At 38.5% G+C, this 23,555-nt stretch overlaps 1 protein-coding gene across 1 annotated transcript in view; it reads left to right on the forward strand.

Moving 5' to 3' along the window:
* The first annotated feature begins 4,988 nt into the window (after nt 1-4,988).
* The window catches only part of LOC141400963 (uncharacterized), a 40,014-nt gene continuing 21,447 nt past the window's right edge, over nt 4,989-23,555 (forward strand). Inside the window, 1 exon segment of the mRNA XM_073980684.1 lies at nt 4,989-5,335. Coding sequence (XP_073836785.1) covers nt 5,117-5,335 — 219 coding nt within the window. The 5' untranslated portion in view covers nt 4,989-5,116.

Below are 23,555 nucleotides of genomic sequence, written 5' to 3' on the forward strand. Positions count from 1 at the left end.
CTTTAGTCAGCGACCCACCATTTATAGTCTGGCACTAGATGGTAGCTGATTTTAATACTGAATAATCTTAAACCCATGACCTACTTTGGAAAATTATTCCCGAGGTGGGCACTGGTGGGCATCATGACTAAAACCTTAGGTAAAATTTAAGTATATGATCGAATTGGCATTACAAAATACACTAAGAAAATATGCAGCTAACTAGGTAATAGCTATTTTTTAATACAAATTAAGCTATTACCTACTTACTTACTTACTTAGCTGGCCCATTACAGAACATTTGTTCTATAGGCCGAACTAAGAAAAGATCTCCAATTCTCTCTATTTGTTGCTTCGCTTTCTAGAATACCGCGCCTTTTCATCTCATCATCCACTTGTTTGCGCCATCTATTCCTTTTTCTGCCAATTCTGCGTGCACCGCCAAGCGGTCCGTGTTTATACACCTTTTTAGCGGGGTCATCATCGCTCATTCTTATGATATGGCCTAGCCAACGCAATCGCTGCATCTCGATACGTTTAACAATATTGATGTCGTTGTATAGCAGATACAGCTCGTGGTTCATGCGACGTCGATATTCACCGTCAACGCAGATTGGTCCGTAGATCTTTCGAAGAATTTTTCTCTCAAACACACCAAGCACTGCCATGTCTGCTTGCGCAAGTACCCAGGCTTTGGAGCCATACATCAGCACGGGTAGTATCAGTGTTTTGTAGAGCGTTTTTTTGTTTGACGAGATGTGGCTTTGTTTTTAAACTGCTTACTTAAACCAAAGTAGCCTCTGTTGGCCAATACAATTCTTCTTTTTATTTCACAACTGATGTCGTTTGTTGTGTTTACGGAGATGCCGAGGTAGACGAAGTCTTTTACTACCTCAATATTATAGGAACCAACATCCACAGTCGGCCCGAGCTCAATGGATGCATTGCGCGTCGACACCATCAACTTGATCTTCTCACCGTTTAGCAGATTCTCCTTCGACCTTTATAAAGGTATCAGTTACTTCTTTTACTGATCGGCCCATGATGTCTATATCATCAGCATAAGCAAGTAACATGTGACTATTGGTGTAGATTGTGCCACTTCTTTTGACGTTTGCCTCTCGTATAACCTTTTCTAGCAGGATGTTGAAGAGGTCCCACGAAAGGCTGTCTCCTTGTCTGAAACCTCTTTTGGTGCCAAACTCTTCGGAGAGGTTCTTTCCTATTTTAACTGAGGACCTCGTGTCAGTTAAAGTCATTTTACAAAGCCGAATGAGCTTTACGGGGATACCAAATTCAGACATGGCTTGGATACCTTTGAAACAGCGGGCTGTCGAAGGCTGCTTTATAATCGACAAAAAGGTGGTAGGTGTCGATCTGCATATCTTGGGTATTCTCCAGGATTTGCCGCGGGGTAAATATCTGGTCGATGGTGGACTTACCAGGTCTAAAGCCGCATTGGTATGGTCCAATTATCTCGTTGACCATAGGCTTAGTCGTTCGCACAATATCCCTGACACGATCTTGTAGGCAATAGGGAGTAGACTTATGCCCCTATAATTAGAGCATACAGTCTTATCTCCCTTTCTTGTGGACGGGGCACAGGATACTCAGGTTCCAATCGTCGGGTACTCGTTAACTAACTAGCTGATGAATACACCTTATCAGCGTGTCGCCTCCGGTTTTGAACAGCTCGGCTGGTAAGCCATCGGCTCCTGCTGTCTTATTATTCTTCAGCCGATTTATTGCTGTCTTTACCTCATCTTGGCTGGGCGGTGTGGTATCTTCGTCGTCTTCGCTGCTATTGGATACCAACAGTTTTGAAAAATGTTCTTTCCATATCCTGAGTACACTATCTGTATCAGTTGCCAAATTACCTTGCTGGTATCTACAGGAGGATGTGCCTGTACCAAAGCCATCAGTTTGATGCTTGACTCTTTGGTAGAATTTTCGGACTTCATTCTGGCTCCTGTACATCTCGATTTTTTCACACTCCCGCTTTTCCATCTCTCTCTTTTTCCTGCGGAAAAGACGTTTCTCCTTTTCTCCCTGTATCTCTCTCGTGCGCTACGCGTTGCTACGGATTGTAAAGTAGCCCTATATGCCGCATTTTTCTCTTCGGTGGCAGCACGACACTCCTGATCATACCATTGATTCCTTGGTGGAGGCCTCTGGTATCCAAGTATGGATTTTGCGGCTGTTTGGATGGAGTGGGCAATGCTTTGCCATTGCGCTGATATATTATCGGGATGAGAAGTGCTTTGATTAAGCAATTGGGCTAGTTGAGTGGAATATGCTGTGGCTATCTGTTGTGATTGCAGCTTACCTTCAAAATCCACTATAATATTTTGCTATACGTATTAGTTTCGCGATTCTTTGAATATATTTACTTGCACTTAAAATGTAGGTTGTACTCACAACCAAAAATATTAGTCAAATGTTCCGACTTTTGAAGCTATTCTTAAGAAGATCGCGTTCGAATGAAACAAAAACTAATATATTTTTAAATAGGTCCATGTCATAGCTGTCAGAGTTGCCAGATGTTGTACCAAAATTTTGACATTCATTTTATTATTTTTGGCCAATAATTGGATCCACTGTGCTATAGCACCATATGTAGTGACTGGAAAGCTCGAACCGAATACTGCGTTCGTCCACACTTTGGATATTGTAATATTTTTTCGAATATTAGATGAAATTCGAAGGTGGAAGGAGTGGACCTTCCGATACCTCCCTCACAAAAGTTCGAAAATATTCGCTAAAATGGTACCCTAAATATTGTCGAAACTCAGTTTAAAAAAGCCTTATCTATCGATATCCCCGCAAATTTTTGCGCTTTAATCTTATCCATATTGCGTTGAAAACCCTCTAAATACGTAAGTTTTTTTTCTGAAAAAAAAAAACTATTTCAATCCACACAGGCTGAGGATACATATATCTCTGCCGGGAATGTCGACTGAAACTTTTTTAATTGTTTCAACTTCTGTTGTAAGTAATTTGACATGAAAATATCAGAGTTATTGCAAAAGGCGCTAAGCTATCACAATTTTAATGCTTTGAAATTTTTTTACTTCAATGACAAATACCTCTGCTTCTATTGGGTGTATTAAAGACATGTAAAATGATAAACAAGAAGATCAGCGAAGCTTTCTATCGGTTTCAAGTAGATGTCGACAGTAGTCAAATATAATATTAAATATTAATTATTTGCTTCCAAATAAGTGAAACTTTAGTATTTCCCTAAAAAAAATTTACGAGTCGGCCCGTCCCGGCCTTCCCTAACTTATTTTTTGTTTGTTTTTAATTGATCTCAAAAATCTTAGAAAAATGTATATTAAATACATCTCCCTGTTATCTGTTTTCAACTTCTGTTGCAACTAATTTGACACGCACCCAAGTTTGCAGCTTAAGTCTTTTGTTTCTAGCCCATCTTGACATGAAACAATAGAGTTTGTAGTCTAAGTCTTTCAATCCCTAATACTCAAACACACAATACCTATTTAAAATTTTAAACTTATTCAATATCGATATAGTAATTTGCTTTAATGTTAACCTAAAAGTGGTAATTACCACAGCAAAATAGTTCAATTGATCGATTTGATGCTAAAATAAACGGTTTTTATGCTGCCGCAAAAGACAAGCGAGGAAGAAAAGATGAAGGAGATAAAGTGAATACTGGTCAAATAACCTTGAAAATAATTTGGAGCAATTGGAGTTGGAGTGGAGAGAAATTCATTGGAGATGAGCTGCATGCCACAATGAGTAACAAAGAGAGAGAGCGCCTAACATTCAATGTAAATACTCATCATTATTATCAATCATTATGACGATGAGTTGTAGAATTTTATAAATAAACGAGAAAAAACATAAACAACAATGATGATCTTGTTATAAAAGCTACAACAAAACAATAACAACAATACAATCTGCAATTCTTTTGCCAACTTTGAAAAACATTGAATCGCCACCACAGATATGTGATGGCCGTTACTAACTTTGGCTTATTTCAGATGAAAGACACTCTGGTGATGATGACGATGATGAGGAGTTCAGAGTGTGTTCAGAGTGTGTTGTTGTGGTAGCAGCCATAGTTCACAGCTACTGTTAACTGGTCATAATGATGATCTAGTCTTTTACGCTTTGCCAAATCATGATGGTGGCGATGATGATGATGACAATGGTGTTGTGCACAGCAAGCTTCGATGACGGTGATGGGGATGATGATGTTGAAAACCATGATGACGCTGTTATTTTGTTAAACTACGATGACTGTTGGCTGTTTGGGGTCTTAGAAGCTGAGCCAGCCAAATGATGCGGTGTTTTGTGGGAGCTGGTATAAAACTAAAATGTTGGCTGATTTTTTTAGCTTTTTCATTACAACCAGACGCGAAGTAACACGTGCAGCGAGTAAAGCGCGTTTTACAAACACCCCCCAGAAAATAACCCTTCAACGTTGGACCGCAAGTGTTTGAGTACTTAAAATGTGCGTAGAATTTTGTTTTTTTGAGTTAAAAAAAAAATAACTGAAAAATAATGTTTATTTAAAATTATGTTTTGATAAAAAAATAAACAATACAAGATGCAACCAAACCACTTTATTTTTGTTGATGGTGTCACGTAACGTAAATTGAAAGAATCAGTGGAAAGAATAAAGTTTTTGTTTCGCTTAGTCTGTGGCTGATTTCATGAACAAACGTGGGAATATCCACACGAATTTAAGAAGACAATCGAAAAAGAAAAAAAATATTTATATGAATATTGCCAAATAAATTTGCAATACAAGAAATATTGACGAAATAACAAACTCCTTTCCAATTTGGCATTGGAGTCAAACATTAATTTTCGTGTCGTATTTTGTTTTTTTGCCAAGAACATCATCAGTTTATCCTCACCTCCATCTATCCCTATAATACCTCTTGTTGTTGTTTGTTTTTTTTTTTGTATCGTGTAAACAAACCATCTATCAATCTTTCATTTTTCTTCTTCTCCTTATTTGTGTAGACGGAAAACACAATCACCCAACGTCAATCGACCGACTACCATCACCGGCAACAACAACAACAACCAATTGCAACGGCATCAACAACATCATCTTCTACTTCAATACAATTGAACTGAACATTGCCACAGACAAATTATGGCCCACAAATTTAACTGCAACAATTTTAAGACACTCAACGGCAGCAACAGCAGCCGTAGTCTCAAAGTTTCATCGTCATCTTCATCTTCATCGTCCACCACCATCAGAAGCATGCAACAACCACAGCACAGGCATCATCTTCGTTTCCAGCTATCTCAAATTGCCGTAGCTACTGTCATTTTTGGCTTACTATTCTCCTGCATTGGTGTCAGTGGGGTAAGTACGAATATTAATTCAACTATGACTTCAAAATCCGTTGTTAAGTACAGATGCAGTTCGTGGTGGCGGTGCTGCTCTAACACTTTGACTTTGTCGGCCTGTCCTTTCAACAAATTAGGGCCCAGTTGCACAGTGTTTGAATGAAAGACAAAAAGTAATCAAGTTTGTATGTGTTGTTGAAATGAAACATATTCTGCGAATATGGTCCGCATTCTGGAAATGTGGAGGCTACGACTTGTATTATGTTACTTCGTACTATGTTAAACAGGCTACTAAAAATCAGACTTCATACTTTGCAATAAAGGTGGTCCTCCCTTGCAATTTTTGTGTATTATGTGTATACAGGACATGAACATTGAAACAGGCAAAAATGTGCCTCATCAAAAATCAGTTTTAGAACATTTTTAACCGATTTAGCCCCTTTTTCGTCTGTCTGGATCAACCGATTTGGTCCTAATTTTGCACCTCGTAATATTTTCAAATTCAAGGAGGGTCACTCCTTCAGGTACCTCCCTCATAAAGTTTATTTTTTTCGCTAAAATGATGGGCACGACGGAAGAAGCCAAACTTTGCACATTGCAATATTTCTTTTTTGGGAGTCACCATGGTGCAGGGGTAAGCACGTCCGCACTGCACTTAGAAGATCTGCGGTTCAATCCCTGACAAAAACAACAACATTTGGCGGTGGCAAATACCCACAGTGTAATGATTATTACAGTTATGAACAAGTTCTCTACAACTGGTGTCATAAGACAGGACTTTCGGACTCGCCGATAAAAAGTAGGTCCGTGCACTCATTGATATAAGAGAAGTCTCCCTTGTTCCTTCGGGGATTTTGTCGGAACATATGTATGTGTTCAACCAGAAATATACTATATCGGTGCATTCCTTCGGATACCTCCGACAAAAAATTTCAAAATCTTAGCCAAAATGACATGTCTTCCCAGCAAAATTTGAGGGAAGGGGTTCCATGCGATGACGTGATTACATGGCATCTTTTGCATTGGTGTAAACGAAGTCGTGAAAGAACCGATCTTTTCATCAGCATTTCAACCCATTCCATCGACCCAATAGAGATGAATTTAGTGTTTTTATTTATACACATTTTTTATATATAAGATTAATTATTAACAATAGGCTTGATGTTGTCGGAGACTCGAAATGACAACCAACGTTGTTGAAACTCTCGTCGTAATGACGACATTGCAAAGAGTTAGTGAAAATGACATGACAAAGCATTGGTGGAAATGACATGCGAAAGCATTGGTGAAAATGACATGTCAAAGCATTGGTATAAATGACATGATTTGGATCCAGAAATGAATAGCCTCTTTTGGGGACCACGCTCATATAAAATTCAATGATGAAGATACTAAAAAGATGACACGCCAGATCACTTGCACCCATGATTGAATGGAATCTTTGGCACGACTTCATTTCACATGAAATCACGACATCGCATGGAACCCCCACCTTTAAAATTTTTCTGGGTATCAGTCAACTGTGCTGACGGAAATATACCCTCAGCCACTGACAAAAAAATTAAAAAAGTATTATTTGGCTTTGCCGACAGAGGTCTTCCCCAAACTGTGTGAATTAAAGCACCTTTTTCCAAAAAAAAAACGTATGTATTTGGGTGTCTTCAGAATTTTGGGAGTATGAACTTGCCGACAAAGACATGGATTAGGATGAAATCTCAAAAGTTTTGCGTGGGAGGTACCTTGAGGAATGGAACGACATAGTCCATTTTGGAAGTGTGTCTTATTTTGGGAATGAATCCTCTCGATAGGACCATTATATCAAGAAATATGGACTTGCCCACGAAAATCATCGCTGTAAACAGGGCAACGCAGTATTCGGTTCTGGAGTTATCTTGCGCACTAGCCACTACACATGCTGGACGTAGAGTTTTTTTACAGTTTTCTCAAGAAGTATGGACTTGCCACTGAAAAAGTTGCAAGAAAAATCAAAACGATTCTAGAGGAGGACCTAACCTGCGCTTTTCCAAAATTTGGTGTGGGAGGTATCCGAAGAAGTTGCCATATATGGTCTATATTCTAACCTGACCTATGTCCCGTAGAAATATTACGCCTTAGGGAATTATCGTGAGCACAAAGAAGTGGACCGATAAAGTCCAGCCTAGAACTTGATTTAACTTTGGGCTAAAAATTGCGATTGCCAAATTTTGGATCGAATCGGTTTATCCATTCGAGAGTTACCGCGCTTCATCCACAGGTCATTTTCTCAGGAAGTATGGCATTACCCCGAAAATATCGTACCGTTTAAATGGGACAACCTACTGAAAAAAGAATCAAAACGATTTTAGAGGAGCTTTAACTTCGCTTTTTCCGAATTTTGTGCGGAAGGTACCCAAAGAAGGGGACCGATATAGTCCATATTCCCACCTGATACATGTCCTGATGAAACAATACGATGTGCAATGTCGGCACCAAGCTGAAACTCCCTGCGATAATATTTCCGTCAGGGTTTCTTGGAACTTTTAGGCCAATATCTCAGGAAGTATGGACTTGCGCATTGTACCGTCGTAAATGGAGCAGCAAGGACAACCTACTGAAACTTTAAAACGATCAGAGATGAGCTCTTATACTTCACTCTATCAGAATTTTTTGTGGGACGTAGCTGAAGGAGAGGACCGATATAGTCTATATTCAAACCCGACCTATATTTCAAAAGGAATAATACAGTGTTCAAAGTTTGGACCAAATCGATTGCTCCCTTCCAGATTTATCGTTCACACTATTTTACAGAAAAATTTAGAACATTTGTGGAAGGAATGTACCGATATGCCCCATCTTCGAACTTAAACTAAGTTTGGACAAAATATTACGATACTCAATTTGGTTCCAATCGGTTGATCCACTCGAGACTTATCGTGCGCACCAGCCAGCCAGGCAGACAGACGGACGGACATGGCTAAATCGACTCCAAACTTTCTGAAACGAATTTCGTCCAAACATACTTTGGGGTATAAAACCATTATTTCGATGCGGCACATTTTTGGTCGTATCAAAGTGTATATGCCCTTTCTAGTCTAAAGACTGACGGTCGATCTATGCAACTCCGCCCGTGCGTCCGTCTGTTGTAATTTTAGCATCCACAAAATGGAGATAGGACGCTAACATTTTGGGAAGATGCGTCTTTTGTTTGGCAGGCAGGTTAAATTCATTGATGGGCAATATCGGTACACGTTTCGGTATAGCGCCCATGGCAGGTATTTTGAAGTTTTGAGTCAAAATTTCAGATTGAATTGGTTATAATTTGACCGTTAAGGTTCCTACTCCTATTTAAAAATTATGGACCTAGGTCCATGGTATAGCCCCCATCTAAGCGTAACTCCCGATTTTCGGTATTTTGAGAATTTTAGCTACAACATTTAACCGAAGTAGCTGTAATTTGACATTTGAGTGTCTCAGTGGTCACGAAAGTTTTCCACCAAAAATTGTCAACATAGGTCCATATTTTGGTATAGCCCCCCATATAACGGTACCTCACGTTTTTTGGTATTTTGAGGACATTCGCTACATTTTTTGACCGAACTACCCGTAATTTGACATTTGAGATTCCCAATGGTCACAAAACTCTTCCACCAAAAAATGACAACATAGGTCTAAGGTCATTGGTGTTATGGTATAGACCCATATAACGTTACCCTACCATTTTCGGTATTTTGAGGGTTTTAGTTACATTTTTAACCGAACTAACTGTAATCTGACATTTGATATTCCCAATGATCACAAAACTTCTCCACCAAAAATGTTCAACATATGTCCGTGTTATGGTATAGCTCCCGTATAACGGTACCTCCGGATTTTCGGTATTTTGAGGATTTGAGCTGTAATTTTTAATCGAAATTTGATATTCCCAATGGCCACAAAACATCTCCACCGAAAATCATTAACATAGGCCCGTGTTTTGGTATAGGCCCCATATAACAACACTACCTTCCGATTTTCGGTATATTGAGGACTTTAGCTATAATTTTTAATCGAACTGACTGTAATTTGACATTTGATATTCCCAATAGCCATAAAAAATTTCTCCAAAAAAAAAAAAAAAATAAATAAATAAATATGTTTTGGTATAGCCCTTATATAACGGTACCTCTCGATTATCGGTATTTTGAGAATTTGAGCTAAAATTTTTAACCGAAGTGGCTGTAATTTGACATTTGAGCCTGTAATTTGACATTTGAGTCTGTAATTTTACATTTGAGATTCCCAGTGGCCACGAGAGTTTTCCACCAAAAATCTTCAACATAAATCCATTTTTTGGTATAGCCCCCATATAACTGTGCCTCCCGATTTTCGGTAATTTGAGAATTTTAGCTAAAACTTTTAACCGAAGTAGCTGTAGTGGTCACGAAAGTTTTCCACCAAAAATCGTCAAAATGGGTCGATGTAGGTCGATGGTATAGCTCCCATATAACAGTACCTCCTGATTTTCGGTATTTTGAGAATTTGAGCTAAAATTTTTAACCGAAACAGCTGTAATTTGACATTTGAGGTTCTCATGAAACTACTCCACTAAAAGTCGTCAACATAGATCCATGTTTTGGTCACGAAAGTTTTCCACCAAAAATCGTCAAAATGGGTCGATGTAGGTCGATGGTATAGCTCCCATATATCGATACCTCCCGATTTTCGGTAGTTTGAGAATTTGAGTTAAAATCTTTAACCGAATTAGCTGTAATTTGACATTTGGGGTTGCCAGTGGTTACGAAAGTTTTCCACTAAAAATCGTCAACCCCGATTTTCGTTATTTTGAGGGTTTCAGCTACATATTTTGACCAAACTACCTGTTATTTGACATTTGAAGTTCCCTATGGTCACAAAACGCCTGCCACAAAAATTTTCAACATAGGTCTATGCTTTGGTATATCCCCCATTTTGACGATTTAGCTAAATTTTTGACTTATCTACCCCGTATTTGTCATTTGAGATTCCTTGCAGTTACAAAAGTTCTGAAACAAAAATTGTCAACATAGTTCTATGTTTTGGTATAGCCTCCATATAACGAACGGTACCTTCTGATGCTCGGTAGAATGAGCGTTTTAGCTACACCAATAACTGAACTACCCCTAATTTGCCATTTGAGGTTTCCAGCTGTCACCAAACTCCTCCACCAAAAATAGTCGACATGGATACATGCTTCGCTGAAGCCCCCATATAACGGTCATTCCCGATTTAATTAATCAAAATAGTCAAGGTAGACTATTTTGGTATGGCCCCCATAACGGTACCACCCAATTTTGTTATGGTGGAGGGTATAAAAGTTCGGCCTGGCCGAACTTAAAGATTTTTTACTTGTTTGTTGTTTGTTTTGTTCTCAACGAGTTGTTCCTAATTACTACAACATACTCATTACTAATTCATACTAATTCAGGTGGATGATCCGATAAACGGTGTTCTTGGGAATACCTGCCTTCCAACTTTGAGAAAGGCAGCATTGGAGATATAGTGTACCATGACTTTCATCTTTGTCAGACTGTCTATAGAGACATCTTCAAGGTCAAAACAATCTTTTAAATATTGTGTGAATAGTTTGTTTTGGAACACATTCAAAATTAAAAGCATTTGAAAGTTATTGAATAGCCCTATTGGTATCGATAAAGGCATAGCAGAGGTCTTTTGGTCAAAAAGCCAAATAAACAAACAAAAGCCCTGCTGCTACCACTTCTATTGGATGATGGGTCGATCTGTGATGACTTAGTGGTGGAGACAGTCGTTAGAGTCAACTTCTCAATTGCCTCTTCGTTGGGTTCTAGGTTATTTAGAATCCCCATGCTCTGCAAAAACTTTGGTGGTCTCTTTTGTTATGTTGTAGCTCTTTGCCAAAGAATTCTCTGCAGAATCTCAATTGTCGCTGTTTGTTCGAAACACTAGAAGGCGAGGATCATCTTATCTTTTTTCGAAAGGAGTTTCTTTGGAGCAATCTGCTGTTTTGTTTAGGATTTCGCACTCTTTTCGATATTGATTGGTCTGATACCTATCGGTTATAAGTATGTAATTTGATGGTTTTCACAACAATTTTGCTTAACTTTGCAGCTTGTGCTTTGAGCGGGTGGATTGCGGCCATATAATGACCACACTTGATTTCTTGTAGAATTAGGGATGTTGAATATCACATAGTCCGTCCCGTCCGACTAACCGTAAAGAAAGCTAAAGAAGCAATGAACATCAGCCTGTAAAGGAATATTCAAAAAGTTGCAGTCTTTTAGGGTATTGTATTTACTGTTCTTGGCTGAATTCATACCTTCATTTCGTTTATCAAAATCAAAATCATCATCATCATTTTCCTCCTCAAAACTACCCCATATGAGATAGACTGTCTGTCTTCTCGAACATGTCTTCTTTTATTTCTTTTCTTGGAGGATAGAATGTCTCTCGAACTGATCTTAACAGAAAGATCATGTACTTTGTCGTGTATTCCAAACATTACATCAAATTGGTTTTTATTATTATCTTTTGTCGTTGTTGTTGCTGTTTAACTATCTACGACTATTATTACCGCAGCCTCTGCCACTTATGCTGGTGTTGTTGCTATTATTATTGAAGAAGACTGAAGATTCAGCTTAGAAGCGTAAACGAAAAAGACAAAAACAAAAGTGAAGGCAGGCAGTGAATCGTATCTAAATGTTAATTTTATTAGCTGAGACTGTTTTAAAGTTGTCTTGGATGAGTAGTAAGCAGATGGATGGATGAATAGTTAGATAATGTTTTTAAATGCATGAGAATCTTTTGTTTGATGTTTCATTGCATCTTAATCTTCTTAAAAACATTTTTTTTTTTTTGGGAAATGTGATAAATACGGAGATTTTCGCAATATTTTGAAAGATGTGGTTATTACAGTTTGTGAATTTCGGTAGTGAGTTCACAATTAAGACTTCTTTAAAGTCGAAAATGGTCCCTGCCCGGGTTTAAGTAAGAATGGTTGGATGTTTTAAACATTGGGAGAAAAAGTTTTTGCGAATCCCTAGCCCAACATAGATCATTGATTCGTCCAGTGAAAAAATGTAATTACATGTTTGGGAGCGGTAGAACCCATCACTTATGGTGAGCGGACATAATTCCCAAAAGGGTTTTGAGATTTATGTCCATCAATGAAATTGGTCAAAACTCCCAAAATGTATATTTATTTCAAACAAAATTATTTATATTACACTGTGAACATAAATTTTGGGGAAGAGATAATTCCTTTTGTAGATGAAAGCCCTTGGGGTGTATTAAGAACACCGAAGGACAGATCCGCCATGAGTCGAACTTCCGCGTTATGGCGTGATGAAGTTTTTGCTAGAGACCCTGTAAGGCATCAGGAATTAGCGTTATAACTTTGTTCACTGTTGTTTTAGCTTATTTTTGAAATGACATGTCTTCAGCCAAATCGAATGAGGATTATTTTCGTACAGCACTTCTACCTTCTAACTCGCTTCCATCAATGTCATTTTCGTCCTTTATTTTAAGAGCCGTTATAAAAGTACCTGAGCCAAAACAGGGTGAATGTCAAAAATGACCCTGAAATAGCGACAAAATCGATTAGTTGTCAATGAGAGTCGTACCTAAAATTTTCTGAGCGACATTTTTGCAGAACATTTCGATGCTGAAAAACGTCATCGAAAATGACATTGAAGGAAGCGAGTTAGAAGATCGAAGTGCTCTACGAAAATAATCCTCATTCGATTCGACTGAAGACATGTCATCTCAAAAATAAGCAAAGCAACAGTGAACAATGATATAACGCTAATTCCTGATGGCTTACAGGGTTTCTAGCAAAAACTTCATCACGCCATAACGTGGAAGTTCTACTCACGGCGGATCTGTCCTTCGGGGTTCTTAATATACTCACCAAGGCCTTTCTTCCCCAACAGGAATTTTCCGTGCCCCAGACGTTCACCTCCATTTTGGTGCACAGTGTTATTAATAAGGATATAAGGCAGGCAACAAATCGTTATGTTCGTGTGGGATGAACTTTTTATACACTCCAAAATAAAATATTCTGAAATAAAATTTTAGGTGGAGATATTCTATAAACACTGATACCCCTAAATTAGGTCAATTGGGCGGCACCTTTATATGGGGCCTATATGAAAATGACAAATTTTGTTGGATAAGTTTTGTGACCCGCGGAAATGTTAAATTACACATAGTTCGGTCAACAAATGTAGCTAAAATCACCAAAATACAGAAAACCGGGTGGTACTGTTATATGGGGTCTATACCAAAATATGGACCTGCTGACAATTGACAATTTTTGGTGGGGGAAGTTTTGTGATCATTGGGAACCTTAAATGTCAAATTACAGGTAAAAACCGAAATTCCGTTATATGGGGGCTATACCAAAACATGGACCCATGTTATTGGAGAAGTTTTGTGGCCATTGGGAATATCAAATGTCAAATTACAGCCAGTTCGATTAAAAATTATGCCTAAAGTCCTCAATATACCGAAAATAGGGAGGTACCGTTGCTATATGGGGCCTATACCAAAACACTGGCCTATATTAATAATTTTCAGTGGAGATGTTTTGGGACCATTGGGAATATTAAATTTCAAAATACAGGCAGTTCCGTTAAAAATGACAGCCAAAATCCTCAAAATACCGAAAATCCGGAGGTATGTTATGTTGTTGTTGTTGTAGCAACGTATGTATGTTCGTTCGTGTATTATTTCAGTTATCAAGTTCCTCTGTATCCAGACTCAAGAATTCTGCAACCTGGACTGGTTGCGTCCATAAAGAATGAGGAGACAGGTGAGTGGGGTTAGCTGGACAGTTGAATAAATGCAGAGTATCGTGTGGTCCCAATCCACATGCTGGGCATATGTTGGGTATCGTGGCGTCAATTCTGGCCCAATACGAATTGAGGCGGCTGCATCGTCCGGATCTTAACTGAGCTAAAACCACTCGTGTTTGCCTTGGCAGCTGGCGTTCTTCTGCTGCGATGGATGGGGGATGGACTCAAGTACGGCATTCACACTGTATCTTCGCACTGCTTGCGCAACCATGTTGGTGTGAATGCGATTCAAGCCTGCCTGATAGGCTCGTTGATCTATTTCTATTCGGTTCTATTTTATACCTTTGGACCTCTCTCTTTAGATCATGAAGGTCTCTCCTGACGTGCCTGGGTGGGGGGAGCCTGTCCATTAAATCGTGACAGGGATGCTCACTGCGGTAACACCCAAGCAGGTACTGCATCGACAACATCTTATTGTGCTGACGCACCGGTAAAACCTTCGCCTCCTCATGAAGATGGTATGTTATGTTGAACATTTTTGGTGGAGAAGTTTTGTGATCACTGGGAATGTCTGTGAAATTACATATAGTTCGGTCAACAAATGAAGCTAAACTCCTCAAAACACATAAAATCGGGAGGTACCGTTATACGGGGGCTATACCATAACATGGACATATGTTGAATATTTTTGGTGGAGACGTTTTGTGATTATAGGGAATCTCAAATGTCAAATTGCGGGTAGTTCGGTCAAAAAATGTGACGAAAGTCCTCAAAATACCGAAAATCGGAAGGTACCGTTATATTGTGGCTTACCAAAACATGGACCTAAGTTGAACATTTTTAGAGGAAAAATTTTGTGACCCATATTCCTTATCTCAAATGTCAAGTTACAGTTCGGTTAACAAACGTAGCTAAAATTCGGTCAAAAAATGTGGCGAAAGTCCTCAAAATACCGAAATTCAGAAGGTACCGTTATATTGTGGCTTACCAAAACATGGACCTAAGTTGAACATTTTTGGAGGAAAAAGTTTGTGACCCATATTCCTTATCTCAAATGTCAAGTTACAGTTCGGTTAACAAACGTAGCTAAAATCCCCAAAATACCGATAATTGAGAAGTACCGTTATATGGAAGCTGTTGACAATTTTTGGTGGAGAAGTTTTGTAGGCACTGGGAACCTCAAATGTCAAATTACAAGTAGTTCAGTTTAAAACAGATAAAAAAGTATCAGTCGGCTTTGCCGACAGAGATATACCCTCAGCCCATGTGAATTGAAGCACTTTTTGGACATTTGAGGAGGAGGTACTTAGAGGAATGAACCGATATAGTGCACTATCGAAGTGGATCCTATTTTTGGAGTCATATCTATTCGATAGATGTGGCGCCCACTAGTCATTTCAGTGGGTCATCGTATAACTTTTGGACCAGTATGCCAGTAGCATGGACTTGTCCATGGAAATCATAATATCGCTGCAAACAGGACCATATCGAACAGCATCGGTATGCATTTCCAAAGGATTTTCGAACAGACCCTAAACTGCACTTGGACACAAATGTTGAACCGACATGAGCCATTTAAGAAGTTTAACTAAATTTGGACAAAATGTTAGGAGATCCAATTGGTTGACCCGTTCAAGAGACATAGTGCATACGATTCTAGTGACCGGAAGCTGTGGACCGGAATTGCCCATCTTCGAAATGAAACTGAAATTTGGACAAATTATGACGAAGGCCAAATTTTGAACCAAATCTGTTGATCAATTCGAGAGTTATCGTGCTCTCCAGTAACTACATATAATGCCATCGGTATTTGTTACATCTTTCCGGCCGTTTTCTCAAAAAATATGGACTTGCCCCTAAAAAACTTTTACCGTCGTAAGTGAGGCACCGAATGCAAGTTGCTTCAACAAAAATCAAAGCTATTCGGAAGCAGGTCTTATAGTGGACTTATCCGACATTTTGTGTGATAGGTACCCGATGGAGTCCATAGTCCATATTCGAACTGATCTAGATCTGGGAGATATATTTGGATGTGTAAAGTATGGACCAAATCGGTTATTGTGTACACAATTTTTTCGAACATTTGTTGGGGAGGTACCTGAAGGTGTGGAACAATATGGCTTATCTTCGAACTTAAACTACGTTTGGACAACATATTACGAAGGCCAAATTTTGCACCAGCCAGCAGACGGACAGACATTGCTAAATCGACTCCAAATTGTCTGAAACGGATTTCGTCCAAACATACTTAGGGTCTAAAACCATTATTTCGATCAGGCACATTCTGCCCGTATGAAAGTGTATATATCCTCGTTAGCATAAATAGCGAATGTCGGAAGGTACCGTTATGTGGTGACTAAAACATGGACCTTTGTATATTTACAATTTCTGGTGTTGATGTTTTGTGACGACTGGGAATCTCAAATGTCCAATTTTAGGTAGTTCGGTCAGAAAATGAAGCTTAAGTCATGAAAATTCCGAAAAGGTTAAAATATGGAACTGTTATAATGTAACCCATTACAAAGTAATGTATACAAAAATATCTACTTATATTGCTTGTGTGTCCGGCTACAAATCTGCCATCGGCCGGGTATTTTTTTGTAAAAAACAAAGAACAGTTGCTGGTGCACATTTAAACATATGTACGCATTGAAACAACCCTTAATGTTCATACGCGGGACCGAGTGTGTAGTGTGTTAGGCTACAAAGCAAAAGTTCGTGTGTTCAAATCCACCAGAGGACGAAATAAAAAATATGAAGTGTGTTGAAATTGAAAACAAACCCCACCTCAATTGTTCTAAAAATAGAAAATATAATTTTTTAATTTATAGCTTATTTTTCAAGTTCCAGTTCCAATTAGTTATTCTAGTGGTTATATTGGTCAAAGAATAACTAGTTATTCAGTGCGACATGCCTTTGTTAAAATAATGGGTTAGTAGGGGGTTTTGTAAGTAGTTACGTAAATGTACTATAAAACCCCATTATTTTGGGGGGACTTTTTTGCTGGGGTGTTATATTAAAATATGGAGCTATGTTGACAATTTTTGGTGCAGAAATTTTGTGGACACTTAGCTAAAATCATCAAAATAACGCAAATCGGGTGGTACCGTTATAAGGGTTCTATACCAAAACATGGACCTAGTATGTTGTGAATTTTTTGCGGACATACATAACTCTCCAAAATTAAATTAATCCTATTAACTCCTACTCACTAATTACGGTTAGTTCAACAATTCAGCACGTGAAGCCGATGTAACTTCGGCATGCTATTCGCTACATGATTCCGAATAAATTATGATGACGAATGTCATCGGTGTTGCCGTTATTGTAAGATTTTAATTATCTTTAAAAAGATTACATTATTCCACAGTTTTTTTCACTACAATTTTCCTTTTGATCGCCGACACACTAAACCTTTTCTATCAAATCCTCCTTATGATCATCCTCCCATCGACCGACCCACTAACCCCACTCTTCTTCAAATGATGTTGCAACAAATCCATTAAATGCAAACGAAATTGATTTAATAACAATGTTAAATGCTAATTGGTTGGGGTTGGCGCATAGATTTCAAAGGAAATTTCCAACTATCATCTTCCATGCACAATGTGGACAACATTTTCTTGGCAAAAATCCGCCAGGAGAAAGACACAGGGGGAAAATGCCCCCCATTGGGAAAATTACAATAAACGATCAGTTAACCAATGAAAGGTGCAAGTCGTTTAAATGTTGCTGCTGCTGTTGTTGTTTTTGTTGTAGTATTTTCCCCATTTCCCTTTAACATTTGAATGTTGCAATAGCCTGGAGTAGAGAGAAGCAATTGAAAAATCTACATTGTTGTTGTTGTTGCAGTTTGGCGTTGAAGCATCTTCAACATTATGTGGCATTTGCAGCAAAATTTCCAAATTGAGTGCAACCAACCAACATAACGTAAGATTTGTATTTGTTGTCTGTGGATTTCTACACTTTGATGTTTTTTTGTGCTGTTCTTATTGTTGTTGTGGTGGCGGTGTGTGATGCTGTTGTTGTTGGTGGTGGTTGTGGATAATTGTTATAGTTTCCAACTTGGGGTTTTATTTTGGATATTTTTAACTTTTCGTTGTTGTTGTTGTTTTTTTTTTTGGGCTACCAACACTTTTTCTGCTGCTCTGATTGCAACTTGTTGTTTATTGTTGTTGTTGTTGGTGGTTGTGTGCAGGGCAGTGTGTCGTTGTTGTTGGTGTTACCGTTTTTGGCGTGGGAGTTTTTTTGTTCCACATGGAAGTTGCCGTTGTCATCGGTGGTAATGTTGATCGCATTGTTGTTATTTGTTTTTCTTTTTGGGGTTTCTGGTCTGGGTTTCTTGGTTTTTCTTTCCTAAACAAGCAAAAGCCCTGCTGTTGCTGCCACCACCACTTCTAATAGAAGGTGGATCTGTGTTGACTTTGCGGCGGGGATTGCTGTCGTAGATCACTATCAACGACAAGCCAGAGACAAATGTGTGCAATCACTTTATTGAATTATCACTCTTTTCAATGTTGTTGACAGTTTTTAGGCAGTCGTTAGCGTCAACGTCAGCATTTTCTGTTGGTTGTTGTTGATTTTCTTGTCTTGTTTGGAAGTTATTTGATGCGATTTTTGCGTTTCTAATGTTCTCACACTGTACCGAAATTTTATGTGGGATGAGGGACTCTTTTAAAAGTAGGTATTTGCGAATTGTTACAAATTTAATACCACATTTCATAATAAAATATACGAAAGAGAGATGTGATACATATTTTGTGGGTAATGCCATATTTTTAGTGGCGAAGAACAATTGGTAATAAGAGCAAATTTGAAAATATTAGTAAAACATGATTTGTGTCAGTGTTGTGAAATAAGAGTAAATTGTAGTGCCAAAGGGTCATTTGAGAAGTAGTTATGCGTCGAAATAGTGGGCTTAAAGGAGACATGGTATCTGAGGGAAGGCATTTTTCGAACAAACATATTTAGGGTTTATTCAGTATACGCTATCTTTTTGTGCACGTCAGGGACAGAAGATTTTCAATAAGTCTTGCCTGGTTCCGTCCGTGTTGGCTAAGCAGGAACCTCGTACCTTTGATGCTGTAATGTGGAGATTAAACATGTTTCAGTTGTGCCCCATATGATTTTTGCTTGTGATAGATAGTACTTAAAGATATCCCATCTAACTACTCCCATTGGTATTGCGACTGATGCCTTCGCTAGTTTGTCCACTTTTTCGTTACCAACAATTCGTTTATGAACGGAGTTATACGTAAGAACTACTCTAGTCAGATATTATAACTTAGGAAATACTTCTGTACTAGTTTTGATGTGACAGTGTTTGATTTCAATAGTGGGAGCTCCGCTTGACTATCGACATAAAATTTCTATTGAGTTTGACGTGTGATGCTGTGGAAGTATAATACGAGCTTCCGCTATGGCCAGTACCTCTATCAGAAAAAACACATCACAATCCTCAGGAAGCTTCGTAGTAGTAATAAACGGAGGCAACAAGTAAAAAAATTATCAGTCGGCTTTGTGACAGAGATATACCCTCAGCCTGTGTGAATTGAAACTTTAATCTACGGACAGATCAATTGTAATTTGGGTGTTTTCAGAATTTTGTGGAACTTTTTTGTGCAGAAATTGTGTGGGCACTGGGAACCTCAAATGTCAAATTACAGCTAGTTTGGTTAAAAATTTTAGGTAAAATCCTCAAAACACCGAAAATCGGGAGGTACCGCTATATGGGGGCAATACTAAAACATGGATCTAAGTTGGCAATTGTTGGTGGAAAGTTTAGTGGTCATTGGGAACCTCAAATGTCAGCCTATGTGAATTGAAACTTTAATCTACGGACAGATCGAATGTATTTAGGGTATTTTCAGAATTTTGAGGCACTTTTTGGACATTTGAACTCTCTGATAAAAATGTGGATTAGGATTATAGTTCAACAGTTTTGCGGAGGAGGGAATGGACCGACATAGTGCATTACGGAAGTGGATCTTATTTTGAGACACATAGCTTTTCGATAGATATCGCGCCCACTAGTCATTTCAATGGAAAACATAATATGGCGGTAAATAGGAGCACAAAGAACATCATAAATAAATTTCCAAAGGATCTCGAACAGACCCTAAACTACAGTTTGGCACAAATGTTGAATCTTTCTGGGGGAGGTATCCTAACGAGAGGACCGATATGGGCCATTTTAGAAGATAAACTATGTTAGGACAAAATATGACGAATGCCAAATTTTGGACCAAATCGATTCATTAGTTCGAGAGTTATCGTACTCTCCAGATACTACATATGGTGCCATAGGGGTTTTTACAACTTTCACAAGAAGTATGGACTTGCCACTGAAAAAACTTTTAACGTCGTAATTGAGACAGCGATTGCATGTTGCTTCAACAGAAATCAAAGTTAGTCAGGTCGTATAGTGTTTGTTAATAGTCAGGTCTTATAGTGAACTTAACCGAAATTTTGTGTGGGAGGTACCCGAAGGAATGGGCAAGTATAGTCCATATTCAACCCTGATATATCTGGTAGATATATAAGGATGCGTAGAGTATGGACCAATTTTTCCGAACATTTTTGAACTTTTGTGGGGGAGGTACCTGAAGTAGTGAACCGATATGGCTTATCTTCAAACTTAAACTATGTTTGGGCAAAATATTGTGAAGCCCAAATTTTGGATCGAATCTTCAGATCCGTTCGAGAGTTATCTTGCGCTCCAACCACTACACACGGTGTCATATGGGTTTTTTGAACCTTTCAGGCTATTTTCTCAGGAAGTATGGTTTTGCCCCTGATGAAACTTGTACCGCCGTATGGGGGGCCGTGAGTACAAGTTGTTACAACAAAAATCAAAACGATCGTGGCAGGTCCGAAATTTTGTGTGGGAGGTACCCGAAGGCGTGGACCGATCGAGTCTATATTGGAACCTCGTCTGAGTTTGGTAGAAATTTGACGATGTGCAAAGTATGGACCAAATCGGTTACTACCTTCAAGAGTTATCGTGCGGACAAATTTTCCGAATATGTTCGAACTTTTGTGGGGGAGGTACCGGGAGGAGTGGACCGATATAACCCATCTTCGAACTTAAACTAAGTTTGGACAATATATTGCGAAAGCCAAACTTTGGATCAAATCGGTTCATCCATTCGAGAGTTATCGTGTGCACCACCGAAAGAGTGTCAAGATGCATTTCTGACTACGTCCCTGCCCCAGAAGAAATATTACGGTGAATAAAGCTGGACCACATCGGTTACTCCTTTGAGATTTATAGGTATAGGTAAAGGTATCCGAATGAGTGCACCGATATGATCTGTATTGCCAAAATATTACGAAATGCAAATTTTGTTCAAAATCAGTTGATCCCTTCGAAAGTTATCACGCTCACGAGCTAGTCATCCAGAAAGACGGACGCACAGGGCTAAATCGATTCTATATTATCTGAATCGATATCCGCAGATTCGGTGAGTTTAATTTTTGAACATGTCGTTAGCCCAGATGCTAAGGCTTAGGAAATGTAAGCCAACTGAGGGAGTTTTGCCAATGTTGAAGGTTGTTAATGATGTCTTGCATGGAAATCGAACTCACGCAGCACTATGTTGCGAGTTCATATACAAGAACTTGTTGTTGGCTGACAATTTCGAGGGCAAAACTTTGGGAAGGTCGGTCAACGTTTCAGTATGGCCCCCATATAACGGTACCTCCCGATTTTCAATATTTTGAAGATTTTACCTAAGTTTCTCCACCAAATTGGCTGAATTTTTGCATAGAGGGTTCCCTGAGGACAACAAAATATTCTGATAAAAATTACAAGCATAGGTTCGCGTTTTGATATAGCCCCCATATAACGGTACCTCCCGATTTTCGGTATGGTGAAGATTTTAGCCACATTATCCAACCGAAGTACCTGATATTTCGTATTTAGTCTTCGCCAGGGCTGCGAAATATTGCTATAGAGAATTGAATTGAGTATTGGTCTACATTTTGGTATAGCCCCCATGGAACGGTAACGCCCGATTTTCGGAATTAAAATTGTCTGATTTAACCCACTCAGCGCCGAGAATTTTTTTGGGAGAAAACTTAAAATTTTGTATCAAAATTATATTTTTCAGACTTAAAGCGCTTTTAAAAGTGCCGAAAACGTTGAAGGGTAATTAGTTGTATTCTTACATGACAATCCCTTGGTTTTTTATAGGGAAAATACTCTTACTATATTCCTAACAAATCCCTGAAGTTATATGAACGTAACATTTTTGATTAAATTTGTATGGCACATTTAAATTGTTCATCAAAAATCGAAAACTACAAAAAGTCGAAGTCGAAGACCGAATGCGTAGAAATGTGTAGAACAAATGAAACTACATAGGCATGGAATGACAGACAACACACAATAATATAACACAATGCAAAAAAACTCCATAAAAATATACGAAAATTTTAAATGAAAATTTTAAATTTTTAATATTTGAGACCATCTGTGATGAAGTGATGCCCTAAGGGCGGTGATGATCCAAATTTGTACACATATCGTCCGTTTTCGTCTTATTTTCATTATTTTCATCTATACTTTTCAACTGTATAAAGTTATAAATAGACAGCGGAATTTTATGCAACCCCTATTTTTGGTCCGATTCATGTCAAATTTTTGCATATGCAAAATTTATACATTTTACATATTTTCTTATGCAGCAAATATTTCAATAATAGGTACAAAAATGTTTGTGTGTACAATTTTTCTGTTAAAAATTCTCTTCAGACAAGTCAATAAAATAGAGAAATGTATAACCACAGCCACAACCTTCAAAATACCGAAAATCGGGAGGTATCGTTCTATGGGGGCTGTATGAAGGCCAGAACCTAAACCGACAAATTTTAGGTGGAAAGTTTTTACCCCCAAGGAAGACTTAATACCAAATTTCAGCCATTTCGGAGGGATACCAGCAAAATACCAGAAATCCGGAGGTACCGTTCTATGGGGGCTATACGAAGATGTGGACCTATACCGACAAATTTCAGATGGAAAGTTTTATACCCACAACGAAGACAAAATGCCAAATTTCAGTCATTTCGGTGGGATATTGAGGCCACAACCTTCAAATACCGAAAATCGAGAGGTACCATTCTATGGGGCTATATGAAGACGTAGACCTACGCCGATAAATTTCAGGTGGAAATCTTTATAACCCCAATGAAGACTTAATACCAAATTTCAGCCATTTCGGAGATATATTGAGGGCGCAACCTTCAAAATACCAGAAATCCGGAGGTACCATTCTATGGGGGCTATACGAAGACGTGGATCTATACCGACAAATTTCAGGTGGGAAGTTTTATACCCACAACGAAGACAAAATGCCAAATTTCAGTCATTTCGGTGGGATATTGAGGCCACAACCTTCAAAATACCGAAAATCGGGAGGTACCATTCTATGGGGGCTATATGAAGACGTGGGCCTACACCGATAAATT

This window comes from Musca autumnalis, unplaced genomic scaffold (genome assembly GCF_047663935.1).
Source record: "Musca autumnalis isolate F117 unplaced genomic scaffold, ASM4766393v1 scaffold_4, whole genome shotgun sequence".
In the NCBI taxonomy this organism is placed as follows: Eukaryota; Metazoa; Arthropoda; class Insecta; order Diptera; family Muscidae; genus Musca; species Musca autumnalis.